This window comes from Clytia hemisphaerica, unplaced genomic scaffold (genome assembly GCF_902728285.1).
Source record: "Clytia hemisphaerica strain Z4C2 unplaced genomic scaffold, Clytia hemisphaerica genome assembly, whole genome shotgun sequence".
NCBI classification, from domain to species: Eukaryota; Metazoa; Cnidaria; class Hydrozoa; order Leptothecata; family Clytiidae; genus Clytia; species Clytia hemisphaerica.
The window spans coordinates 224,503-250,102 of NW_027104275.1; the positions used below are offsets into that span (position 1 = coordinate 224,503).

The 25,600-nt window shown below is 34.8% G+C and overlaps 2 protein-coding genes across 2 annotated transcripts; one reads left to right on the forward strand and one right to left on the reverse strand.

The window, feature by feature from the left end:
- Window positions 1-271: 271 nt before the first annotated feature.
- LOC136816827 (ribosome assembly protein METTL17, mitochondrial-like) lies at window positions 272-14,481 on the reverse strand. Its single transcript, XM_067073152.1, has 18 exons — window positions 14,402-14,481; window positions 13,720-13,936; window positions 13,344-13,481; window positions 11,098-11,284; window positions 10,242-10,323; window positions 9,677-9,750; window positions 9,481-9,581; window positions 8,760-8,827; window positions 7,535-7,642; window positions 6,578-6,646; window positions 6,350-6,389; window positions 5,882-5,937; window positions 5,414-5,506; window positions 4,870-4,957; window positions 1,624-1,704; window positions 1,058-1,097; window positions 635-806; window positions 272-330 (listed from the first exon to the last, which is right to left on the reverse strand). Exons 1-17 carry the CDS (start codon window positions 14,432-14,434, stop codon window positions 689-691), a joined length of 1,593 nt encoding a protein of 530 aa, XP_066929253.1. The 5' UTR covers window positions 14,435-14,481; the 3' UTR covers window positions 272-330; window positions 635-688.
- Window positions 14,482-22,852: 8,371 nt separating this feature from the next.
- LOC136816828 (proteasome subunit alpha type-7-like) lies at window positions 22,853-25,087 on the forward strand. The gene is made up of 5 exons (XM_067073154.1): window positions 22,853-23,133; window positions 23,415-23,539; window positions 23,784-23,906; window positions 24,295-24,414; window positions 24,640-25,087. Exons 1-5 carry the CDS (start codon window positions 22,905-22,907, stop codon window positions 24,820-24,822), a joined length of 780 nt encoding a protein of 259 aa, XP_066929255.1. The 5' UTR covers window positions 22,853-22,904; the 3' UTR covers window positions 24,823-25,087.
- Window positions 25,088-25,600: the final 513 nt, after the last annotated feature.

Below are 25,600 nucleotides of genomic sequence, written 5' to 3' on the forward strand. Positions count from 1 at the left end.
GACGGTCTCAGCCAAAAATCATAGGGTCAAAAATTAATGAAAATTTTTAGCTTGAGAAAACGGAGACCTGTTGTATATTTTTGGAAAGATCTCAAAAAATTAAGATTAGAGATATATTGCAAGTATAGGTGATTTCTGTAAGTAACTTTCCTCAGCTGGAAAGTGGTTTAAATTACTCTCTATAATTCGAATAACATTTTTGGTCCCATTAAGATCGAATTAGAGAGAATCAACTGTATCTACACAGCATTGCGAATAAATGAAAGATTTTTAAACAGACCTCCAATGGAGTTTATTACATCTTATTTCTGTACAACAAACTATCTATATCTATGTACTCTTAGGTTCCAAATAAACGGCCCCCCCCGCTTGTTAATTTTTCGAAAATTTTCCAACCCCCCCGGACCTTATTAGGACCCCCCCGTTTATTAATCTCTAAGAATATTTTCAGCTGTCAAAGTGAAGGCCCCTTATTTTGCTCTAAATAGCCTGATTATAGCCTATTTTTACCTTATTTTTGGGTTTCAAAAGTACAATTTCCAACCCCCCCGGCAATTAGGCCCCCCCCGTTTATTAAAATCTAGAAAATTTTCCAACCCCCCCGTTTATTCGAACCCCCCCGTTTATTTGGAACCTAAGAGTAGTTTAAAAAATTGTTATAAAAATATCAAGAAATCTATAAAGCTCATCACTCATCTTTCTCTTTAGGTGGGACAGGCTTTCGAATGTTCATCGGTCGTTTCGCTTCTTCCAGTGGCATACGATCTCCTTGGTGTAAGCAATGCCTTAGTGCTTTGTAAACATACCTAAACCGCAAAAAGAAAGGAAAGTGAGAATCATCTGCTTAAATTGATAATGAAAAATTGTAAACCAAAGCCGGATTTCGTAACAGACGTAAAATCAAAATGGATAAAAATGGTCGGGACTGCTAGCCAATTTCTCGAATTCTTGACTTCCCTCTGTTGCAAACTCTAAGTTATTTCTAATGACAATTCAAATCTCGGTTAGAAAAAATACATAAAAATACCTGAAAATACAAAAATGAGAAAGTTCTTACGGATCTTTATTCTTTGTGACAACGTGTTTCTCGATATTTCCTGAAAATAAAATAAAATGACTGGTGAATCGGTGAAAATATTCTAAAAGGCTAACAGAGTTGGTGGGAAAAAGGCAAAGCCTGAAAGGTCCCGTCCCCATTTAATTTCATGTCCCACTCCCGCTTCTTTTATCAAAAACGACAAAGCCGTCTTGATTATGGACTCTGTTTAGCTCAGTAGAAGTTCGTCAGAAATGTCAACTGCGAGTTAAGGCTAAGGAATATGATTCCAAGGAGTCATAATGATGTGGAATTCTTTGAATAGCTGTTCTTTAGGTTATGCACCCGATGCAATGACTTCAGAGATACTTGCTGTTTTTTTTTTTAATTTTCGGAAATACTTTACTACCCAATACGTCACTTTTCTATCGTTTAGTGACTCATTCCCAGCTGGCACACAACGTTGTTTCAACGTTTATCTAACGTTCACAACGTCCATATAACGTTGGATTAACGTTGAAACAACGTTGTGTGCCAGCAGGGTTAGGGGCAAAATTAAAACTTTTGACAAATTTTCGAACACATACCGTTACTACAACATAATTCACAAATGATATGACGGTTTCTTGATTTCGGTTCCTTCAATATACGGGTCCACCCTTCATCGTCTAAAGAAAGGAAAGTTTGTAATCAATCAACTAGTGGTGTACCATGAGAAATGAGGGTTTACACTGTACCCTACTAAGATTATCTACAAAGTTTTTTTCACACATTTTTAGTCTTTAAGAGACATGAAAGTGAACTGTTTGGTTAATTGATGGTACAGTGGAAGTTCTTCAACTTGAATAAATTGTCTAGTCCCTTAACCCTACTTTTATCAGGGGGGGGGGGGTGTTTTCCACCAGCATAGTGTCCTCCAGGGTTTGTTCCCCCCACCAAATTCTTGATTTTTTTAAATCTCCCCCCTCTTTTTTTTCCCCCTATGATTTTTTAGTTTCCCCCCTCTTTTTTGCTTTCCCCCCGGAAAATTCTGAAAATATCAGTCCCCCCCATATACCCATATAAATTTCTCAAATGTCAACCTGACACAAAAGTAAAATTTAGCTGCAAAAGGAATACTAGACAAAATAAAACAACAATGAAATGAAAAATTCAAATCCTAAATGAAATCAAAACAAAGTTGATAAAGTTGAAGTGATTTCACATTCCCTTCAACCAAATTTGCCAACTATCGATGTTTTCCCCCCTCTTTTTTTCCCCCCTTTACTATTCAAATTTTCATTTTCTCCCCTCACCCATTCAAAATTGGAAAATTGGTTCCCCCCCCCTTTATAAAGGGGGGGGGGACACTATGCCAGGCTGGCACTTTTTTGCTAATAGCTCACTGAAAAATTTCTTTAACACTCTGAAAGTTTTTGACTTTTAATATAATCTTATTAGCAGCATGTATACCAAATGTTACATTTATACACCGACCAGATCAGGTTTATGACTTTTTTGTGCATGTATATCATAAAATCCAGCTAAAACCCTGAAATCCCAAAATCTTAAATTTGGCATAACTTTTGATCTAGCCATCCAACGGACTTCAAATTTTGACAGGTTTTAGGTATCAATAATAAATTTTAAAAATATTTCAAAAACTGACGACGTCATCAAAAATGACGCCATTGTTTAAAAAAAATTACTCATGTTCTGCAAGGATTTTAAACGTCAATTTTATTAGTATGGTAAAAACAGGCAAATAAAATAAAGGTATTCTTTTTGGTTTTTAGAAATTCAAAACAATTGAAAAATCTCTATTCCTTCAACTTTAATTGCTATTTTAATGAAAGGTACTTTTTCATTGGTCAGCGATAACTGTGAAACTTTGTGATGACGTCATCACCTTCTGTAAAGATTTATTATGAAGAAATTTTCAAGGAAAATGTGCTGAAACTCTCAAAATTTGCACAGTGTTCGCCCAAAAATACATGGATATGAAATCATAGAACTACCGGGTGCACCAAAAAAAAGTATACAGGTTTGTCGAGATATTGTGACCTTCAGGATTTAAATTTTTTGTTCATTCTTTTTTTATCATATAGAGAATGCTCTAACTTGAAGTTTGAGCTATCCTACATTAAATTTGAAAAAGTAGTTCGAAAGTTATTTAAAAAAAACTGACTTTTTTTCCATGTCGAAATTTCAAAAAATCATTAAAAACAGCAATCAAGCTATAAATAAGACAAGATGACAAAAACATAATTTTATTGTGTTTTTTGGTGGTTTTTTTTCTTATTTAAATTTTACCAACAGTTTCTCCATCTTATTTGCAAGTCATGAACATTTCCAACACGAGCAAACTCGATGCACACCCAAATTCTTTGAGCAACTAGTCGAGGAATGGTGATCTATTTTTTCAAAAGTTTTCTCACATAGCACACACATAATATCGAAACCTCTCTTTGAGATTTCGAAAACTTAATTTCAGCTTTTCCAAAAATATTATCCCACATGGGAATAGCTTTTTTTACCATATTTCTAAATTCCGTAACAAGTTTTGACGAACACAGTTGCATTTTTTGGTATTTTTATGTGCAAAGAAGGTAAGTGTCAAGAGAAAAGTTTTCTTGCTGTTTTTGACGATTTTTTGAAATTTCGACATTAAAAAAAAGTCAGTTTTTTTGAAATAATTTTCGAACTAATTTTTCAAACCTTATGTATGATAGCTTAAAATTCAAGTTAGAGCAACCTCTATACGATAAAAAAAGAATGAACAAAAAATTTAAATCCTGAAGCTCACAATATCTCAACAAACCTGTATACTTTTTTTGGTGCACCCGGTATTGTAACCTTACTTTAAGAAAATTATTTTGTATCGCGTTTGAACAAGAACTTTTTGCATAAAATGTTTATTCTTGATATTCGTGATGTAATCTTTTCGTTGATTGACACTCCGAATCAAAACATTTGGCCTCCATTATTGGTGGCAAAACAAATGCGTTCCCCAATGTTTTCCAAGCAAGGACCCCCGGAAAAAATAAGAAAAGATTAATACAGAAGTCCAAATACTCCAAATCAAAGAAAAAACTCTTTCATTGAAATTCTTTAATTATCTACAATAGATTTCCAAAAGATAGTTAATTCTATTATATTACGTCACAAGATATTAAGCTTTCTTTTTCGTAAACCCCCGGTTTCAATACAAAATAGGTTAGCGGGCCAAATTTTTTGCCACCAATAATGGCGGCAAAGTTGTTACGTCACATCTATTGTTTAGGCGCAAAGATTACATCATGAATATCATGAATTTCAATCAGGATAACATTCTCACTTCTGTTCTAATAAATTTACATTTCGATTTTTTTGCTTCCAATGATGGTACATCAAAGAAAAGCCGCTTTGAATAGATTTATAAAAGATTTCAACGACCATTTAGGTCATTACCGAGACGTTTTCTCTCCATCTATATCTTTATTACCTTCATGCTTCTATTGTAGAGAACATTTCTGCCAAGTTTCAAGTCCATAACCTTTCTAGATCAAAAGTTATGCAAGGCTGGTGGAAAACACCCCCCCCCCCTTGAGAATACGAAACACCAAAAAGCCTGATAATAATAGGGTTAAGTAAAAAATGCCTGATAAACCTCAAATTACTATAATTCAAGCAAATTTAGCACGGGTTCGACGATATGGAGACTCCAATGCACTGTATTCGAAAATTTCAAGCAAACCAAGAACGTTATATGCCTTTGTTGAATCACTGTGAATTTGTGAGGCTTCCATTAACTCGTGTGGGTGGTGTATAGAAATCTAACGTGTGGAAAGGTATTTCAGAAAACATTTACATACCTGTCTGCATGTTGTTCCTTCCTTTACGTAAAATGAGATATGAGAAACGTTCACCGGCATATCCGTAGCGTTTCATGTTGGTATTCCGCTGGAATGGAAAAATTGCCATAAATTATCACATCAAGGACATTATTTTTTTTGATTAAAGAAAAAGCAGGCGTACAACTTACGCTGACATTGAAGAATTAATAAAATAATTTTCATTTAATCAATGTGCTGGAGGGGGGAAGTTCTTTATTTTGTAGAAGTTCAAAATACCGTTTTCCCGTCAAAATTTTTGCTAAATCCCGGAATCCCGAAAAAAAAATAAAATAAATAACACCGTCGCATCGGTTTGTAGAGGGTGAAATACCGGCACAATGACAAAAATTAAGGCAAAATACCGTTTTCTCGTCTCTCGTCAAATCCCGTAATACCGTACTAAAAAGGGCCAATCCCGTCACACTGTAAGAGTACAACCCCACCCATATATAAGCTGTTGGTTCCATTTTACTACAGGCCGTCGGCAACAAAGACCGTTTGAAACGTTTTCAGACTTTCTTACCAATGCGAAGGGGATTTCAGTTTTCTGATAGAAATTGCACGGTTGATCACGTGTCTCAACGTACGTTCTTGCGCATGTTTCTTCGTGAGGACACTGAAACGTGGAAAGATAAAATTGTTAAATCATGGTCAATAGACTATTGAACATGGTCTGGAAGTCGGGTTGTTTTGGATTTCAAGGTTGATATTTTTTTATGCCCATCGATATTGATTACATGATCAAAATTCGCATTGGAGTGATTAAAAAAATTGGGGAAGTCTTTGGCAATGTGACATCACCCATCTAAAATACTGTAGATTGCCAATCGATATTATAAAACTTACACCCGTAAGATTACATTTTCACAGGGTTTATTTACCAAGTGTGTACAAAATATGAACTCAGCTTTTTAAAGGATTTTATAACGAACAAAATTTTGCTGTAAGAGATTTGTCCAAAATAATTTATGAAAAACAGTTCAAGTCTTACTGGAGCAAAGATGTAGCCATCACTTCTATTTTGTTCTCCTTGTATTGAATCCCAACCTATATAAGAATTAAGATATATGCCCTATCAGGATAAGAGTAATATTTTAGTTGGCAGAAATTGCGAAGTTAAATATTTTAAGAAGAAAGTTGAGTTTATCTCCTCAAAACCTGACTTAAATCGATCCTCCTTTGAAGATAAAGAACAAATAAATAATTTAATAATATTGCCATTTTACAATATACTTTTTTAAAACATAAACGGAACTGACGGCAGCGTACTGGAACCGCTGTATACTTTAATATATATTTATATATGATTACACAGTCCATCAGGGTATAATAGAGAATTTCAGGTTAAGATTGGGCAGGGTGATATGTAATTTAGCAAAAAACTCGCTATATCATCAAAGCGTTCTAATTCCATGCTAGGTGAGATAAAATTGCAAAATCTGAAAAACATTTTGGATACCTGAGTCGTAATCATCTTCCATAAATTCTTCTTCTAGTGACTGAAAAAATAACGAGGGGAAACGTTTCGGCACGAAGTTATCTAGATGAATTGACTGAAAAACGGGTCTCTGACATCTGACAGTACACCTCTATAATCTATGTAGTCTTTGTATTTCAATTTTTGGGAAATGGAATGACGAGACTGTTCAGATCGCAAAGCAAAGAAAAAACGCTTATAAATTATTACCCGTAAGAGAAATTGTCGAGCTTGTAATGTTGCGTCAAAGCCTTCGTTGTTTCCTGGCTCAACAATAACCTGAGAAAAGAAAGATGTGAGTGATTTATCCGACGGTTATCATTCAGTAGGTTTGTCTTGCAATTCCTACATTAATAACACACTTGTGCAATTTTTAGTTCTTTTGAACCACATTATTTAATTCCCGTGATAGACAAAGAATGAATCCATATGGGAGGTACAGTGATTTTTGGTCGGGTAATGGACGGCGAAATATGAAATTTGTCGTTCTTTTTGTCTATTTTTAGTAATGCAGGATAGACCCCCTCCATGTAAACTGAATCAAGGCAAAAGTTGACCCTCAATGTTCCTATGAAGAAATAGAAAACAGTTAGCCAGAATATGGCTCTGGCTTATTCATGACATGGCAAAACCAGGGTATTTCCGTAAAAAACATTACGTCATAAATATCATGAACACTTATTTCGAGACGGCAGACAAACAGCCCTTACTTAACATTACGATGGGAGACAATTATAAACTTTTTGTGGGAAAACCATTTTTTCGTTTCTCTAAAATTCTTTTCTTCCCATATTTTTATTTACAGAAAAGGTTCTTTCTACTTTCGGTAAAGCCATATCTTTTACAAGTAAGATGACATGATCATATTCATCTGGTGGCTGTCCGCGGAGCCGGGAGCGAGGGAGTCTATCCCCTTTTCTATTTGCGCTAGACCTGGGAGATCGAATGCTGAGGTGGAGCGCCACACCTACTCTCAGCTCCCATTAACTTACCACCTAGATCAGATCACCCAATCTAAGCTACTCATCCGCTGAGTTGGCGGTGACCGGGGATCGAACCCACAACCCTTAGATTGTAAGGCGAATGCTCTACCGACTGAGCTACCCGGCCAAATGTAAAATGCTGATCATGATAATTATTACATTGGGGAAATTTCGTAAAACTTACTAAAAAGTCGTTAGTTTTGTTCCAAAGACTTCTGATAGCTTGAGCACGTTGTGATCGAAACGGGAGTTCTGTCAGTGAGTAGGATGATACAACCACATCGTACATTAACTAAATGGGAAAAGAAAAAACGCCTGGAATTTAGTAATTTGTATAGAAATGCCAGTGGAATGTTTTTCTATCAAGCAGCAAAATGAAGTTCATACATAACTTTATTTTGTAAAAATGATTATTTTCACTACTATGAGTGAAATAAAAAGACAGGACAAGCAGGGGGGGGGGTCAGTACTAAAATGTAAGACATACATGAGTACTAAAAGGGTTTTCGTTAATTTTTGACATACCCCCACCTATTTTTCGAAAATGCTATTTTAGTACACATGTACTAAAATTATTTTGAGCAATTTAACATAGATACCACCCATTTTTTGCCCTTTTACGGCTTTAAATTTACCAAAACGGGGTCATCGTTACAAACCTAGTCGAATTTAGTGCATCAATCTGCAAAATAATATAACTTTATTACTAAACTGTGCTGAACTGTACATAAAAATATTTTTAAAAAATATTTAAAAAATTGGAAAAATTCTGAAAGATTTCTGAAGATTTTTTCGAAAATTCCTGAGAAAAAAATCAAATTTTTTCCAAAATTTTCAAAAAAATGCTCTATTTTGGCTGATTTTAGAACAAAATACCAAGATTTTTCAAAAATTTCTTTAAGGGACCACCCTTTTTGGTATTTTAGTACACATGGTACTAAAATTATTTTTGAGCTTTTTTGCAGTACCACCACGTCACTAAATGTCATGATGTCCCCCCCCCCCTGGGACAAGACCGGTGTAGAATACTGAACTGTTAATACGCTATTACACTTCAGGAATATGTTTAAAGAAAAATCTCATCAGTATATCAAGACAAAAGTCAAAAATCTTTCTACAAAAACCTAAAACAATCATTGTTATAATTTGAAGCCATTTTTAAAAGTTTAAAATTTCGGTGGTATCACCATTTTCAAGCTTATAAAAATACAAGAGTGTTCTATCAGACCACTATTTTTAGAAATGGATTTACGTAGATATTTTATGCATTTTCTTTTGTTTTTAGAATGTTTTTAATCGATTTTAATTACTCTCGAAAAAACTGAATTTTCTAAAACAATCAGTTCAACTTTTCCTAAACCATACGCTATTGGAAAATGGAACAGATACGAATCAATGAAATATCATACCTGATTTGAGATAGGAAGAAATCGTTTGAAGTAAACGTTCGGTACTTTGAGTGGTAGTTTTCGATCGTCTGCAACAAGAAAAGAAAAGTCAAGTTTTTAATGACCTAGTCCTGGTCATGAGAGGGGTACAAAATAGTAATTGTAAAACAAGTTCGGAAATATGGAAAAAAGTATTAAAATCAAAATCTCTCCGGAAAACTGCAAAAACGAACTAGCTCAAACTGCTATCAGTTGCGAAGCTCTTCAAACTAATGTGATAAGTTGACGACAAGTAGAGAGGCATCAAGTACCATGCTTGTACTAAACATGAAGTCTTTGGTATGACCCACCCAGCCGGGGATATAACGAACGATTTTGTGTAGCCAAACACTCTGCCTTTCCACTACGGTCGGTTAAAGCTAAAATAGTTCGAGACACCCCTTCTCACAGACCCACTGGGAACCCTTCCCAGTGGAAAAATTCGCCAAAATATCATCCCCGGTGGAAAATTCTTGCCCTCACTGAAATAATAAAAAAAAACAATCCTCGCTGCAAAATATTATACTATTTTTCCCATCCACACTGAATTTTCTGATTGAGAACAAAAGAACTGAAATCCCATAGAAAATATGGGAATATCAATCCCTATCGAGTTTCAGTACGTTGATTTTATCCCCACTGACTGAAAAAATCCTACCAGGTCCGTGAGAAGGGGGTGTTTTGAGATCACCAGTGAATTTACCTCCGCCACGCAGTAAGAATTCACCAGTGTCGTTCATTCGTTCAGACACATCAACACATTGGTATTCTTTGATGCTCTTTCTCCAAAGCTCCGATGCTGCCCTGAAATTGATTTATTCAACAATTATTGACTTCCAAACACCATTTCTAGGGGGTATCAAAAATATCACAATTATAACTAAATGGTAAAAACTCACCAGACAGTCATACCTGTTCCGGAGCCGAAATCCAGAAGCGTTTTTGGATTGTATTCTGGCACACGTTTCTTGATCTGAAATCATTACAAAGATATAAAATAATCTAACTGAAAAAACAAATTCATACAATTGCCAGTAAAAACGAAAGCAGAGTAAAAATGTCTGAAACATCGTTCGTTATAAGAAACTGATAACGTATGTGAGGGGGTAGATAGATAGATAGAGTCGATATTTGACGTGGATAGCACAGTCTTTCGATTGTTTTCACGGAATCCACGGCCAGTCGGCTCGGCTATCTATGAACTGAACGGAACATTGGAAGGAGCGGGGATTCGAACCGCGAATCCCTGGTTTGAGCCGCTGACGCCTTTGACCACTTTTGGTCATCGCTCCACAAGGAAGGATGTCTTGCTTCTTGCTTTCTTGGTCGAATTATCTACAGCAACTTTTGACGTGATCAAAAACTAAGAGGCAGAGTTGCTTGGGAAAATAATTATTAAGTATTTAGTTGCTGGGCGGGCTTTTGACCGACACCCAAATTTATAAAAAAAACACCAATCCGTACCTCTGAGAGAGCCCTATAAGTAGCAGCGTAAACAGTGTTTGATTGTGATGCAACATAAGCTGTAGTCTCCCTTGCTCCATACCTGGAATGAGTAAAAGTTCGATTGGGATTATTCTTTTCATCACTGTGTTTTAAAATATATTTGGTTTCTTGCGTAACATTTGAAAGGTTGCGAGTGAAGGTAGAGAGTCTATCACCATATTTCCCTAACACCCTGCCTGGAAGAGCTTAAGATTTGAACACAGTCCATTGCAGTGACAGTCTGTGATCGAAACCTTCACACTACCAATCGGCAGAATGTTAGTGAGATGCAGTGATAGCCTTATGCAGATGGTGACTGAATGTATACCGACTTTATCGTTCACTCACTTTACCTTCACTCACATGTCATTCTCTCTCAATCCGGCTGATAATCGAAAAATCGATTGACGTCAAATGAGCTAAGTAAAGCTTTAAATTGCAGATGTAGAACGATAAACTCGGTATACATTTGAAAGGTTATTAAATTTTCGAGTTCAGGATCCCATCTTTTTGAAGTATGTAAGATGTCCCATTTCGATTCATGCTTTATGGATAAAGCATAACAGGATGATTATCATTTTTGCGAACAACAACATTTAAAAGCATCTAGGTATCTTCTAAAGCAAACCTATAATGTCTTTAATTCATGATATGCAACACTAGAAAATCTTCTGAGAATTTTCAAAAATTCGACCCAATAAGTCACTTTTTCTATTGTTTAAGTGACTTATTGGGTGGGAAATTATAAAAGTTCTCAGAAGACTCTCAACTCTCATGAATACAATAAATTATGATAGAAATAACGTTATTAATAATGTTATGTTTGTATACGTACCTAACAACAGAGTATTCTGTTGATTTAGGCTTGGTTGGTCCCTTCTGCCTTTTCTCTGGCTTCGTTTCACCTCCAATATCTTCTTCGACATCTTCAGTTTCGTTGTTTGTTTCTTCTCGTTGTTGTAGGGAAACATCCGAATCAACTAATCCAGCTTTCACAGCTTCTTCCAATGAAAACTGCTTGACTGGAGAAAAAAAATCATGTCTCGAAGGTTAGGCAAATCCTTGTAATGAGTGGATAAAATTGTATTTGGTAATTAGGCGGAAAGCGCCTAAAAATCATGGGAAATACCATAAAAGATAACTGTAAAAGCCATGATAATCGTTGGAGGAATTGAAAGGTACCTACATGTTTTTTTTTTTATAAGCATACAAAAATCCGAAAACAGGCTCAGAGATGCTTAGTTCGAATGCTTAATAAGGCTGAAAAATGCTTGAGGGGATGCTTAAATCCAAAGCATAAATTCAGGGAAATACTGAAAATCCAGGGGGGGGTATCGAGTCAGTGTACTGGCCCATAGCTGGTGGGGTGGTGTATTTTTTAGGTTAAATTGAGTTAGTACAGTGTACTAAAAGGGTGGTCCTCTGAGAAAAATACAATGAAAAAGTTAGTACACTGTACTAAAAAGGGTGGTGTTCTGAATTGATGCACACTGAGAAGTTAGTACATTGTACTAATTTCAGTGGTAAAAACACACAAACCCAGTGAATTCCCATGTATATTTGCCCTAATTTGCCAGGTCCAAGCTGGTCGTTCGAATCGAAGCTTTCAAGTTTTATAAAAACAAATCCGCTCTATTGTTTTATGTTTTTTAAACCTTGTTGGATTGATGTTAATTGAAAAAAATCTGTATATAAGTGAAATCACCGGGGGGAGGGGGTGAAAACGACTGTACGTTCGGTCAAAAATCAGGTCTCTAAAATCGGTCCCTTACAGTGCAGGAAAAATTTGGCTGAAAATCGACCCTTATAGTGTAATTTTTCGAATTCTTTTGCCCTTTTCAGGGCAAAATGTTTTGAAATTTCTCAAATTTTACCAAATTTTACCTCAAAATTTGGTATTTTATAAAATTTTACACCCTTACAGTGCACTTTCCAAAGTCCAAAAAACCTAGATTTTCCATTTCAGTTTGTGTACAATGTTATTAAGTCTTTTATTTTTATTTTTCAAAAAAGAAAAACTGCTACAGCTTGCCAGACAACCAGAAATCAAGTCACAAGAAGGGAAATAACTCAAAGTTGGTTTTGAGTGTTTTGACGTGCTAATTTCAGCTAATTTCACTGTATTTGATTGACTTTGCTTTGTCTGTTTCATTGTTTCAGTGTTTGTACTATATAAGGATTCAAGTATTTTAATATTCAAATCTTTCCTTTTATATAATTTGGTGCTTTTCTTAGCAAAATGCTTCAAAACCTTTATGATGGCAACTAAACTTATCTGGCCAAGAAAAAAAATCCGGTCATGGAGAAGTCAGTACAGTGTACTGAAAGGGCAGGCCATATTTTAGAAAGGCAGGGCAGCGTCCATTGGTGGCCACATAGGGCACTTTTTCTTGTGTTTTTCCGCTAAAAAGGCTGTTTTTACCAAAATTTTAGTGATTTCAGGAGGGGCAGCGTCCGGTCATCGGACGCTAAAAGGGCATAAAAAATGGCCTGAAGGGTGGTAATAAAAATCTAGTTGTGGAAAAACATCAGTACAGTGTACTAAAAGGGTGGTATCAAAGCTCCGGCTGTGGAAGAAAGTTAGTACAGTGTACTAAAAGGGTGGTGTCAAAGCCCCGACCGTGAAAAAAAGTTAGTACATTGTACTAAAAGGGTGGTGTCAAAGCCCCGACTGTGAAAAAAAGTTAGTACAGTGTACTAAAAAGGGTGGTGGTCTAATTGTTTGGAAAAAAATCCAAAAATCAAGTTAGTACCCTATGGTCCAGTACACTGACTTGGTACCCCCCTGGAAAATCCATAAAATTCCAGCCAAAAAAAGCCAAAATCAGGAAAAAAACATTTTTTGTAGGCTCAAGCAATCCTTGCCATATGTTCAATTTTTCCCCATATCTGAGCCTAGATATGCTTATAAGTGCAATGCTTATAAAAAAAAAAAACATGTATTATGGCTTTTTCAGTTTTTTCTATATGCAGTTCTATGGTATTTCCCAGAAAAAGTCAAGCAAATTGGAAATAGAAAACTAAAATGGTTTTTTTATACATCTAATGTGATAGATGATGGAAAGGTGAGATAATTATTACCTTCCTGTCTCAATATTTTCTTCGATCCTTTGTTTTGGGATTTATATTTTGTCCAGGTCGAATTTGTTGGTCGACCTCGGTTTCGAAGATGTCTTGTTAATCTCATACCATCCTCAGTTAGTCTTTTTTTCGGATGAACTAAAAAAATGAGTCGACATCTTTTTTAATCACTCTTTCTTTTGAGTATTCAAGATTAAAAATTGAGTTTGAAATATTTTAAACTGAAACGATAAAATACCTAACCACTGAGAATTTTTCAAAAATCATAGAGAGTGGATACACGACAAAGCAAACATGACATAGCAATCAAAATAGAAAATTTAAGTATTGGAAACATAAAAAAAATGGGTCGAAATATTTTGCTTCAAAAACATACCACTGTAAAAGACTTTCAAAGATTCTTTCAATGGAGCTGGTAAATTGACCAGTCCAATATTTAAGAAGCCATCATGATCTCTGTCTCTTTTACTTTCACCAGCATCGCTTATTACATAACCATATTTCTCTTTGGTGGTTTTGTGTGAGGGTGCAGCTGCTGCAGCTGTAGAATTTAATCTTTGATAATTTGCAATTACACACAAAGTCTTCTCAACCTGAAATTTAGAGTTATATATTCAGTATTACACTCCTTGAAGATTAACAAGAATAATTTTAATTAATCGATAAGCTTTCAGAACCTTAGATGATAATAACGTAGAGAAAAGAATAGTTAATTTTCGTGAGATTTAATTTCAAGTTTTTGAAATTTTTACCATTTTTTGCAAAAATACTAATATATCTTGCAAAATTGTGTGAGATAGCTGACTCATAAAGTTTTTACAATGCAAAACTTCTTAAATCAGATTTCCTGCATAAGACTTTGGAATTTTCAAGAGCTTTCAGGTAAATTTTCAAAAATTTTCCTTAAATTCAATTTTTTGCCTTGCTAAATTTATTCTTGCAATATTTCATCCATTTATGTTAATTAAAAAACAGAGGGGAATACCCTCAAGTTTTGATAATTTTAAAGACTTTAAACTTCATAAAAACAATAGACACATGATATTCTGAATACTTACTTTTTTTAGATGAAACCTTGTATATAGAGACATTACAGCATAGTTTTATTTTTTATCTAAAAAAACAAGATTTTTCAAACTTTGTTAATGGAAACTATTTCCAAGAACTACTGGACCCTTTTTAATGTGTATATGTGACAGATGGTTGAAATAATTTTTACAATAACAGGTTTTTGTGGTCAAAAAGAATAAAAGGAAATGAGGAATTTCCCAAAATTACACATGATTTATGCAGCATTAAATTTATTTTAAATTTCAAAACATTTTTGCTGTATTGTGGATGGTTCTCTATCGTGTGCCAAAACATCTATAAAATAAATCTTACAAAATGAACCAAAGGTATATATTGAAAAAATCGGACATAAGGCACTCTTATTTTACAGCGATGATATGTAGGCTGTAAAATAAGAGTGCCTTATGTCCAATACTACTACAAACATGAGAATACTTAAAATGCTATTTCCTCAAAATGTCAAAAATGGACATAAAAGGCACTCTTATTTTACAGCGACGATATGAAAGAAAAGACTTCTTTAAGATTTAAGGCATTTTTCACTACAAAAACACACAGGGGGCTCTCATATGGGACGACCTACAGTATGTGCCGCCTTTATTAAGGGTAGGTTTTTCGAAATACACTGTAAGGGTGTACTTCTTTTAGCTGGATACAATGTAAGGGTGTGTTTAGGAACTGCTGAATCGCAAGTCTGACAGTAAAAATCTGTGATTTATCTTTATAGTTTTGATTCAGACCAATTTTGATTTGTTTTGCACATTGTGTCGACATCTCAGGCTCATTCTCAGGTGACTTTCGCAAAATAAGATATGAAATCAAACTGCACTGTAAGGGTCAGAGATTTTTGGTGGTAAAATGCACTGTGAGTGCCCCCCCCACAGAAAAACACCCATCGCATTTTGATCTACAGAAGCATTTGATCCCAATCAAAAATAGTGTGACATTTTGAAAAATGCCAAAAAACAACTTTTTGTCATAGCTGATGAAGTCTTAACCGATAAGTCTTTTTCGTTAATTGGTCTGAAAAAGTGGCTTCAACTCAAAATTTGTATCTTTTTTAGAAATGTAAGCCACACAAATTAGGTAAGAGATCTTAGAGTCGGACTTTCTTAACTTGACAGAGGAAAGGTTGAATTTAAATAAAAAATTTAAATGTACATTCTTTCTAGCTTTTAAATGCACTTTTTTGTGGCTTACTTTTCGATAATTTTTAATGTGACTTTGTAAGCCACAAAATTGTACTTACAACAAAATTTTTGTAATTTTTTACACCTACTGTTGTTATACTTTAATAATTGAGTGCCAAAAATTTAAAAAATGTGACACATAAAATTTCACCTATGTTTCACCTATTCACCTATATTCACCTATTCACCTCTATTCCCTTGTGTAAGCCACATTTTTGCCCACTTAACAAACTGTAAGCCACAAATCAGTGCAGCTAATGAAAAATTTAGCCCTTTGCTGGCAATGCTGAAAAGAAAGTATATTTGTGACTGTTTCCATTATTGAGAACTCAGCCTTCAAAATTTCTTGGTAGGGTAAGCCACATGACCAGTAAGCCACATTTTTTGCCCACACTTCATTTGCTTGTAACTCCCCTTTAAGTAAGCCACAAAAATTCGCCCTTTATGCAATGGGTAGCTAATTTCCTCAGCTTAACCATCAAAGTGATCCTAAGTGTAAGCCACATAACTTTCCCAAGTTATGGTCAATTTAGTGGCTGACGGTAAAAATGTCACAAAACAAGGGTTTATTTTTTATTAGGATCATTTACTCACTGGAAATGCGCAACTTTAGGAAGTTTTTTTTGGTTGTGCTTCGTTTTAAAAATAACAAAGATGAAAAGTTACCATCAAATCCGCAAGTAATAAGTGGTATTCCGACTAGTCTGTGAAAATGTGCTCACACACGGCAAATAGAATATCTTGCAAATTAATATATGCATAAAACTGACGAGTTCCTTTCTTTTTTATTCTTAGGTGACGTCACCATTGATCCTGACTTGACAGTAAGAACAATGGAGAACACCAAATTTGACATTGTGTAATTATTACGAATGACCGAGAAAGTTTGTGTGACGCAAAAATTGTGCGATAAATGAAGCGCTAGAAAAATGCCCACTGAAAATAGAAACTAGGAATTTATTGAAATATTTCACTAATTTTGCATCAAAATTTTTGTTTTTTGTAAGTACTGTATCATAAATTTATAGTTTTAAATACAATTTTTTGGAACTCATAGGGCAATTAAAGTAAATTTAGGATGATTGGGTGGATACCATGAGTGGTCCTAAATCCGACAGCCCTGCCTAAATTTGACCCTCCAAATAACTGCTATGAAAAAGAATTCTATGAAAAAAATTTATGTTTACAAACATTCCCTCTCCAAGTTGAACAATAAACTAATTTTCAGGAACCAATTTATTGTTTATTGAATTTTCTCCAGAGTTGACAAATGTTCTATTTTAGTGTGAACATCAACGTTATTTTCATTGATTGCAATGTAAACACTTCCATTATAAACCCAGAATCTGTCAATCAATCTTTCATCATATAATTTCTTACAGGAACTCCAAAGAAATTTTGAATAGGGAGCAAGGTTACAGTTGATAAAAATTTTGCCTTCTAGATTAGCCTTTCTCAGTTTATCTGAAGCGGATTTACTACCAAGTTTTTTTTTGTTTTGGTGAAGTTTATCACACTTTTTCCTGTTCAAAAATCTTGAAGAGAGTTTCTTGGTTTTTCTTTTGCTGCTGTTCTTTGGTTTCGTCATTGTAACAAAAGTTCAATCAAAATATTCAACCCACTCAAGGAAGTAAGAAGCTTTTTTGCGTACGCAAGAGCACGTCCAGTCAGGACCTCCTTGGTCTTTTTTAACATTAGTTCGGATAGAATAAAAACATACCTGATCAACACAACCAAACCTTCTGTCTTGCGTTTACTCTTTCCTTCCCAACAGCTTTTGTTTTTGCTTATGTAGGTTTTAAAATCCACAAGTAATGAACCTCTTATAGCTTTATCTGAATAAATCTGGTTGAAAACCATTTGTCATGTTTCATTCCGTACGTTTTTTATCCACGTTGTGAACCGGTTTCCCTGATTTCCCGATAATTAAAAATTGGAACTTTCCCGTGGGCGCGATTGGGCGTACCGCCATCGCGAAATATTTTTCGTGAAAATTTACCGTACGCTAATATAAACTAGATAGGAAACAAATATTAAATTTGATCTTTTTTTTCTCGTATTTCTAAATTTCAAGATAAAAAGAACTATCTACGAATTATTATTATTAACGGGCGTTGAATTGACATTGTTATATTTAATGATGTCATAATCAATGCTGTGCATATTTTGTCCGCGCCGTGCATATTTTGTCAACATCCTTTTCATTGGATAAATACCACTAAAATATACAAGATAAGTAAACATAAATTTATCGCCCGCGAGCACGGATTAGCTAACCGCACCTCTCTTATTCATTATCTAAGAATTGAAGCGGGCAAAGTATACCGCGCGGCTGATAGCGGACAAAGGTTTTTTTGAAGATATTTTCAGTTATAATCCAAGGTAGAACAAACTAAACATAGAAAGGGAGTATTTTTTAGTGCTCTATACGATGATCGGTATTTTTTTTGAATTCTATGTTTAGATTTTTCTACCCAGCCCCGTTGCTATGTACGCGCGCCCTGTTGCTAAGACCTTTGCTTGAAATCGAAAGCGAAACCAAGATTATTTAGCGCACACTGCTGTTATGCGTAATATAGATAAAGTGAAATGAGGTCCTGACTGAGCACGTCTGACCTCGACGATAGTCAGTGCGCGAATAAAAAAAAGGAGGAGGCTCTGGGAGCCCATTCTCGCAACTATAGATGCTTTTTGAGTAAGCATCCCGTCAGCACCTTGAACTGACTACCCAATTCCCCTCATATCATGGCATGGGTTGACACCCGGGCGAAGGTTTGTTCACTTGCCAAGTGAACCGTTGTGAGTGGCTGGGAATCGAACCTTGGTCGTCTGTAGCTGTACAGGAATCAAGGTTTATGTCCACTATACCACAACGCATTTTTTGCTTAGCCTTCAAAAATGAATCTAAGATTGATCTTACTTTAAGCAAGCCATTAAAGTTTATTTTCAATTTTTGGCAAAAAAGATGAAAGATATTTTTCCAAACACATGTGATAGGCTAGGCTGAGGAGAGTCCACAAACAGAGGTGTCATCAGAAAAAATAGATGTGTAATTTAATATGAAATAAACAAAATAAGAATCTATACTTATATGTGGCTCTGTTGTTGTACCTGCTCTGAGCTGCCGAGAGTGCTCTGCTGGTGATATCAGCTGATCAGGGATCATCCAGCTGTCCAGCGTGCCGGCTGGGCGACGTAAAAGAGCCGAAACCATTACCAATATAAAACCTATATGTCAAAAGTACAAAATTCTAGCCTGAAATAATGCTCACAGGCAAATGCGATTACTTTTCTGTACTTTGCGCTCCTGTTAATTTATAAAGCAGTCAGCATTTCTATCAAAATGGCGGCGTAGCTGAGCAGAAACAAGCAGAAGTTTTAACTGATAGCAGGAAAGTTGTTTATCGTTTATAGTTTATATCATTTTTCTGTTTATTTTTTCCCAAGTCCTTTATTCACCAGTGTCTTGGAAGGAAGGAAAGGAAAAGTTGTTTATCGTTTGTAGTTTATATCGTTTTTCTGTTTATTTCTTCCCAAGAAGACCAAGTCCTTCTGTTTTTTTATTACCATCATACTCCAGGATGCAAATAAAATTTTGGGTATTTTTCAATCTGCAGACCTTGACAGGGGTTCAGTTATTATCAGTTAGGTTTAGGGTTTGGGTTGGAGCTCAAGAGTCACATTATAAGGCTGAATAGTCTAGATTTAAACTCCTACACCGTCAACTCACCGCTCTATACCATGCTCTACCCTCTATTTAAAAGAAATGAACAAAAAAGGCACTTTTTTGCGTGATATTTAAGATTTTACTTAGAAACTTTAATTCTCTTACTCTTGTCCCGGGCCGCCTTGATATGACAGTTACATCAAAATGCCTCGAAAATGTCAATATGAAAATTGCGTAATCAGAGAACGTATGTCTCGCTCATTATAAAAAGGCCGAGACAAACTTTCAATAATTGGATTGTAACATCGAGTTAAGTCTCTTTTGTTAAGTCACCAGGGGGAGAATAAAACAGACCTTGATACATTTATCGTTCGCTTCAACTTGACAATTTGTTTTAAACTCAGCCTCCTAAATATTTGGGGTAGGTAAAATATGTACAAAGAAATTCATACTTTTCCAACCCGGCCAATCTTTAAAAAAGAAGCGAACAATAAAATGTAATTACCCTTTCCAAATAAACCTCTTCGGTGGCGAGCGTAGTCTACTCTGACGTAATTGTAAAATTTATGTAATGGGAGTTTGACATAGTAATGTAATGTTGTTTGGGGAATTATGAAGTTCTCTGGGATTCCGATTGCATTTATTCAGGTTGATTTTTTATGACTTCTAATAGTACTTTTTCTAACGAGTTTGATTACTCTGTTCTCACACTTATGTCTTTTTTTTTCGCGTCCTTTTCCGTGATTACTTTTATTTACATTTTTAAAGACAGGTAAGAAGGCATATTGATGTAACTGTATGAGCGAGGGAACCATGTTGGCCACCCCTACTGAAAGTTTCAGATCAAAACAAACAAGGAATTAAGGGGTCTTGGACAAAAAACTTTCAAATTTTTTATCAGCATTGGGCCGATAAGCTTCAGACCCCCTCCCCCCCTTGCTCTTATCGGCCAAAATTTTTCAAATTCAACTTTTACATCTTTAAAGACACAATTTCCTCAAATCTTGTCGGCCATCGCCTTCGGCACCCGTCATCGTCGAATTTTTGTCTATTTGTGCACCAACATTGAGTTTGTTCATACCCGCGCATTGATATTGTTAATCAAAACAAAAGTTAAAATGACGGGATGAAGTCGCAACATTTCAAAGGAAAAGGCAGCGTGCTGGCCAATGAAAAAAGAGTTTTTTATCAAAGCTAGTTCAAAACTGTACTTTTAAAGCTGCGAATTTGCGCAAAGGTGAAAGCGAGTGAATTCATATGCTTTCAGTGGAGTTTGTGGACGAAATCAGAAAGAAATTGGCTGAAAGGATTTTCGTCTCAATACTTGATTTTTTAGCGGCATGTAGTTGGACCCCCCCCCCCCTCCTTATCGGCCCAATGCCGATAAAAAATTCGAAAGTTTTTTGTCGAAGATCCCTAATTCCTATAACTCGATTGGAAAAAGCTGGTTTTTGACTGTTTCTGCTCCTAAAGTGCTATTTTTTGGTAAAAGCTATGCAATTTATGTTTGGATTTCTAGAAAGCTTACCCATTCATTTTTAATATATTTTTTATTTGAAAGTAATCACTTCATGGAATAAAAAGATATAGTCAAATCTTGTAGGGTCATTTAAAAAAAAGTTTTGCCAAAATTGATTTTCGCATTTCGCCATTTTACCCTACGCAAATGCACGTGTCTACTCTACCACTTTTGTTTTCATTTAACTTTGTATTTTAATGACCAGCTAGGTCATTCATTTGAGGGCTATGCATGTTAGCCTTCACTGATGTAAGTTACCCGATCTCACGGTATCTGGCCTGTATTTTCACTTAATGTTAAATCTCTTTGACAACAAATTTGTTTTGATACTTTCCACCAGTTTCCACCAAGTTTATCAACCACACTTTCTGTTATGACATGTCATGACAACTTTCACTGATAGTGCACCCTTTTTAACTTTTTGACTGGACGCTGATAAGAGAATTAGAGAACGCCCGCATCTAACCGCTTATTGCTCGATTGGATTAACAAATAACGAGTTTAACTTGCCGCACGAATGACGTCAAACGGCTCTAACTTGGGACTATCTGACAAAACATGGGACGGCCACCATTTCACCAAACCTCCAAAGTCATTTGATTTGAGTCAATGAATAGCGTATTAAAAGATACACAATTTCTCTTTCGCACTAGGCTTTCGAGTAGGCTTTTAAATCGAAATATGAAAACAAATCCGTAGTGTGACACGCAAGTGTCTGGATAGAAGAAGAACAAATTAGTGGCAAAATGATGGAGCATTTGACGTCACTTGCGCGGCTAGTTACACACTCGCTTTTTGTTAATCCCATCGAACGATAGGCGGTTAGGCAGCGGGTGTTCTCTAATTCTCCAATTGGCGTCCGGTAATGAAAACAAAAAAATTAAAAAAGGCACGCTATCGTGACATGTTATGACAGAAAGTATAACTGATAAACTTGGTGGAGTTATCAAAACAAATTTGTTGTCAAAGAGATTTAACAGTATGTGAAAATACAAGCCAGATATCAACAGTCTCATGTTTCGACCAAAAAACATTTTTCATTAAAAACACTACATCTTGAATTTTCTGACTTTGACATTTGACATCCTAACTGCTTTTTACATTAAGTATGTATATATAATCACACTTAATCACAAACTCCATAAAAAAAACTTGGGAAAATTCTTGAATGAAAAAAAACGCGAAAATTAAAACCCACGAAATGCTATTTTTCGGATATTTTTTTTCGACCGCAAAAATTAGTTCCCACGGAAATGAGTTCCAATAAGGTATACATTTTTGTAGCCTGTGTATCCAGACTCAAAATTTTAGAAAAAAACTCTTACCTCATCATACAAAGTTTTAAACTTTTAGAGTCTGATGCAACTAAAAAAGTCTGGTACAATTTGAATGACACAGTCTGTGAGTGAACCCTTGTTGACAGAATCTCAAAACTTTGGAAACCCAGGCAGACACACATAATGACTTACCATAAAACCTCTTTTACAAGCTCAAAAGCCTTTAAACTACATCTAAACGTCAGCCACATTCATAAAGGATCCTTTCCATCAGCCATTTTGTTTGGAGATGAACCTGTGTTTTCATTTTCATTTGTTCATCTTTTTTTGCAATGTCAGCTTTTTCTATAAATTATAAGCGCGCATAGAAAAATATTGAAAACCCCGCGAATATTCTGCTCAGTGACTGGGCGCGTATTGGCCAATTAGATGCACTCGCATATGCAGGGACAAATATTCCTGCAGAAGAGTTAGTTGGACCAGACCGTAAACCAGAGACAAAATTATAAAAAACTAGACGGTGAAATAGTTTACGGTCTGGATATCCAGGCTAACTTTTTTGTTACTCACTTATTCCTGCATTTGCTAAAAATGGACAAAAATAACGACAAATGACGTATAAAAAACGACAAATTTTGCTCTCCATTCAACTCTGACTGACGGTTAGTTTGTCCACCTCTACAATACCATTCCTCTTTGTTTATTGCGAAATTGACAACTTATGGTTTTAAAGAACAATAAATTATGCATGCGTGTTATTAATGCAGGACATGTTAGTCCCACTGTTATTATATTTCAATTTTGTTTTGATGATAAAGCTAGTATAGAAGAAAAATAATGTCAGCCAATTATGATAGAGCAATTACCATCTTTTCTCCTGATGGTCATTTGTTTCAAGTTGAATATGCACAAGAGGCTGTCAAAAAAGGATCAACTGCTGTTGGTGTAAGAGGGAAAAATATTGTTGCACTTGGTGTTGAACGCAAGTCAGTTGCCAAATTGCAAGAACCTCGTACAGTTAGAAAAATCTGTGCTGTTGATGATCATGTATTCCTTGCATTTGCAGGTAATAACTACAGGTGATTTTTGTTAGCACCCAAGTCTGCCCAGATAGACAAGCATTTTTAATTGTTCAGAAGAATTGAATAAGAATGTTGTGATTTCAAATAAACAAATAGTATTTTTTTTAAAGAACTGTAATCACAAATCACCCTAAAAACCACTCACAACCATATTATTGATTGGGCTAGTATCTCTTCATTGCTGACCTCAAATCTTTAACACAAAATTAATTTTAAGGTATAATTTTTGATTCTGTTTTTTTTTTCTTGCAAAATGTTTTTTTAGGATTGACTGCTGATGCAAGAATTTTGATAAATGCTGCACGAGTAGAATGTCAAAGTCACAAACTCAATGTTGAAGATTCTGTTACACTTGAATATTTGACTAGATATATTGCAAGCTTGAAACAAGTAATATTTTGATTGCCTCTTTTAAGGACTTTTTTTAATAATTAAAACTGATTAAAAAGATATCTTGTTTCTTTAAATCTTTATCTCTCGAGTGCTGCTCCTTGCTGAAGTAGATTCTTTCTTGTCTTAAGACTAACACGATTGTTTCAAAATGGGGCCTTTTCATCTATTCATAGGAGCCTTTTCTGTTTGAAGTTTTAAAGGGCTTGTACAAATAATAATTACTTTTATATTGATTCTTTAGAAATATACACAGAGTAATGGTATGAGACCTTTTGGAATCTCAATGCTTATTGTTGGTTTTGATGATGACGGCACCTCTCATTTATATCAAACAGATCCTTCAGGAACCTATCATGAGTGGAAGGTTTGTCAATGAAAAGTTGAACTTGTTTTTCCTTTGTAATGAAATAAAAAAATATTGCTGGGATGCTGAACCCACAAGTAAAAACTAATTGTTATACTTTATTCAAGCTGATTTAGTTTAAATTCATCTGTTAGCTTCAAGTAAGGAATAAAGGTTTGTAATCAGTCAATCATTCTTTCTTAGAATGTAGAAAATTTTTGTGTTTCTATTTTTCTTTTACCATTTAAAGTTTATGGACTAGATTTTTATGAGAGTTTATAGAATCAGAAAACAAAATTTACTTCAGCTTAATTTACTGCAATGCATCTATTGCAACTAGATTTACCATGGTTTGTCAAAATACATGAAACAATATGATATTCACTAGCAAATTTAATTACCTTACCAGGCAAATGCAATTGGTAGAAGCTCAAAAACAGTTCAAGAATATTTGGAGAAAAATTATGCTGATGATGAGATTGAATCTGACGACTACACTATTAAATTAGCATTGAAAGCATTATTAGAGGTTTGTTTTTCTGTGTAAATCTGTGTGTATCATCTCTGACAATATCAATTACATCAACATTCATCTTTATCTACAATGATTTAATACATCTACAAAATTCTACCTAGAAACACCACTGTATTATGCAAATTTATTTTCGATGATATCCTGTGACTTTCTCAATATTTTGAGGTTGATTACATGCATTTTCTTCTTGCAACACTCTGTACACTTTGTTTTTTCCAGGTCGTACAAACAGGTAGTAAGAATATAGAAATGGCAGTCATGGAACGTGGAAAACCAATGAGATTGCTAGAAACCAATGAGATTGAAGAATATGTCAAACAAATTGAAAAAGAAAAAGAAGAAGAGGTTGAAAAGAAGAAAGCTAAAAAACTTGCACGACAACAAGAACAACAAAAGGAATAAACTTTTCTTTGTGTATAGTTTTTAGTCAAGATTTTCGGAATGGGTTATGAGTTGCTTCTCTGATAGTATTCTTTACGCTTTGGATGTAGATAAAGCTTCCCGAAAGATTTTCAGTGTTCTGGTCAAAACAAAAATAATTATTGCTTCTGATTGAAAAAAGTTTTGCTTTTGTTTACTAGGGAAAATTATTATTTATTTAATAATGCTTAGAAATTTCAAACATTTTTGTATTATTATCAAACGAAAGAAAATATGTTCCAAGTTATTCCTCATTAGTTAGATTTGGGTCTCCTCAATCGTCAAATTATATTAGTCGAGGTTGCAAGTCTGTCTTACTCTTAACCCATTAAGTGCCATCACTCTGTTATTTCAAATGCATGTACTCACCCCAACTAAAAAATGATGTAAGAAAAAAAATGACACAAGTGGTACTTAATGAGTTAGTCAGAAAAGGTCAGAAAATCGAGTATTTTGCAACTTAAATTTGTAGTATAAGAGTTTCTAACAACCTTTTTATTTTTTTTTCAGCTAATAGGAATAAAAGAACTAAACTAAATGATAAGACAACTTAAAATATGAATTCACTGGGACATATTGTGAGATCCTGTCCTTTTAAGACACTGGCAAAAAGCTTTGTTTGCAAGTCAACTCTGCCAAAATGTATAAAAACACTGCCTATTAGAACCTTCCCATGTAGAGAATTTCAAACAACCTGTACTTTGAAGCATGGTGGTGATCATTCGGGACCTCAAAGTGAAGAAGAAACTGTGAATGTAAC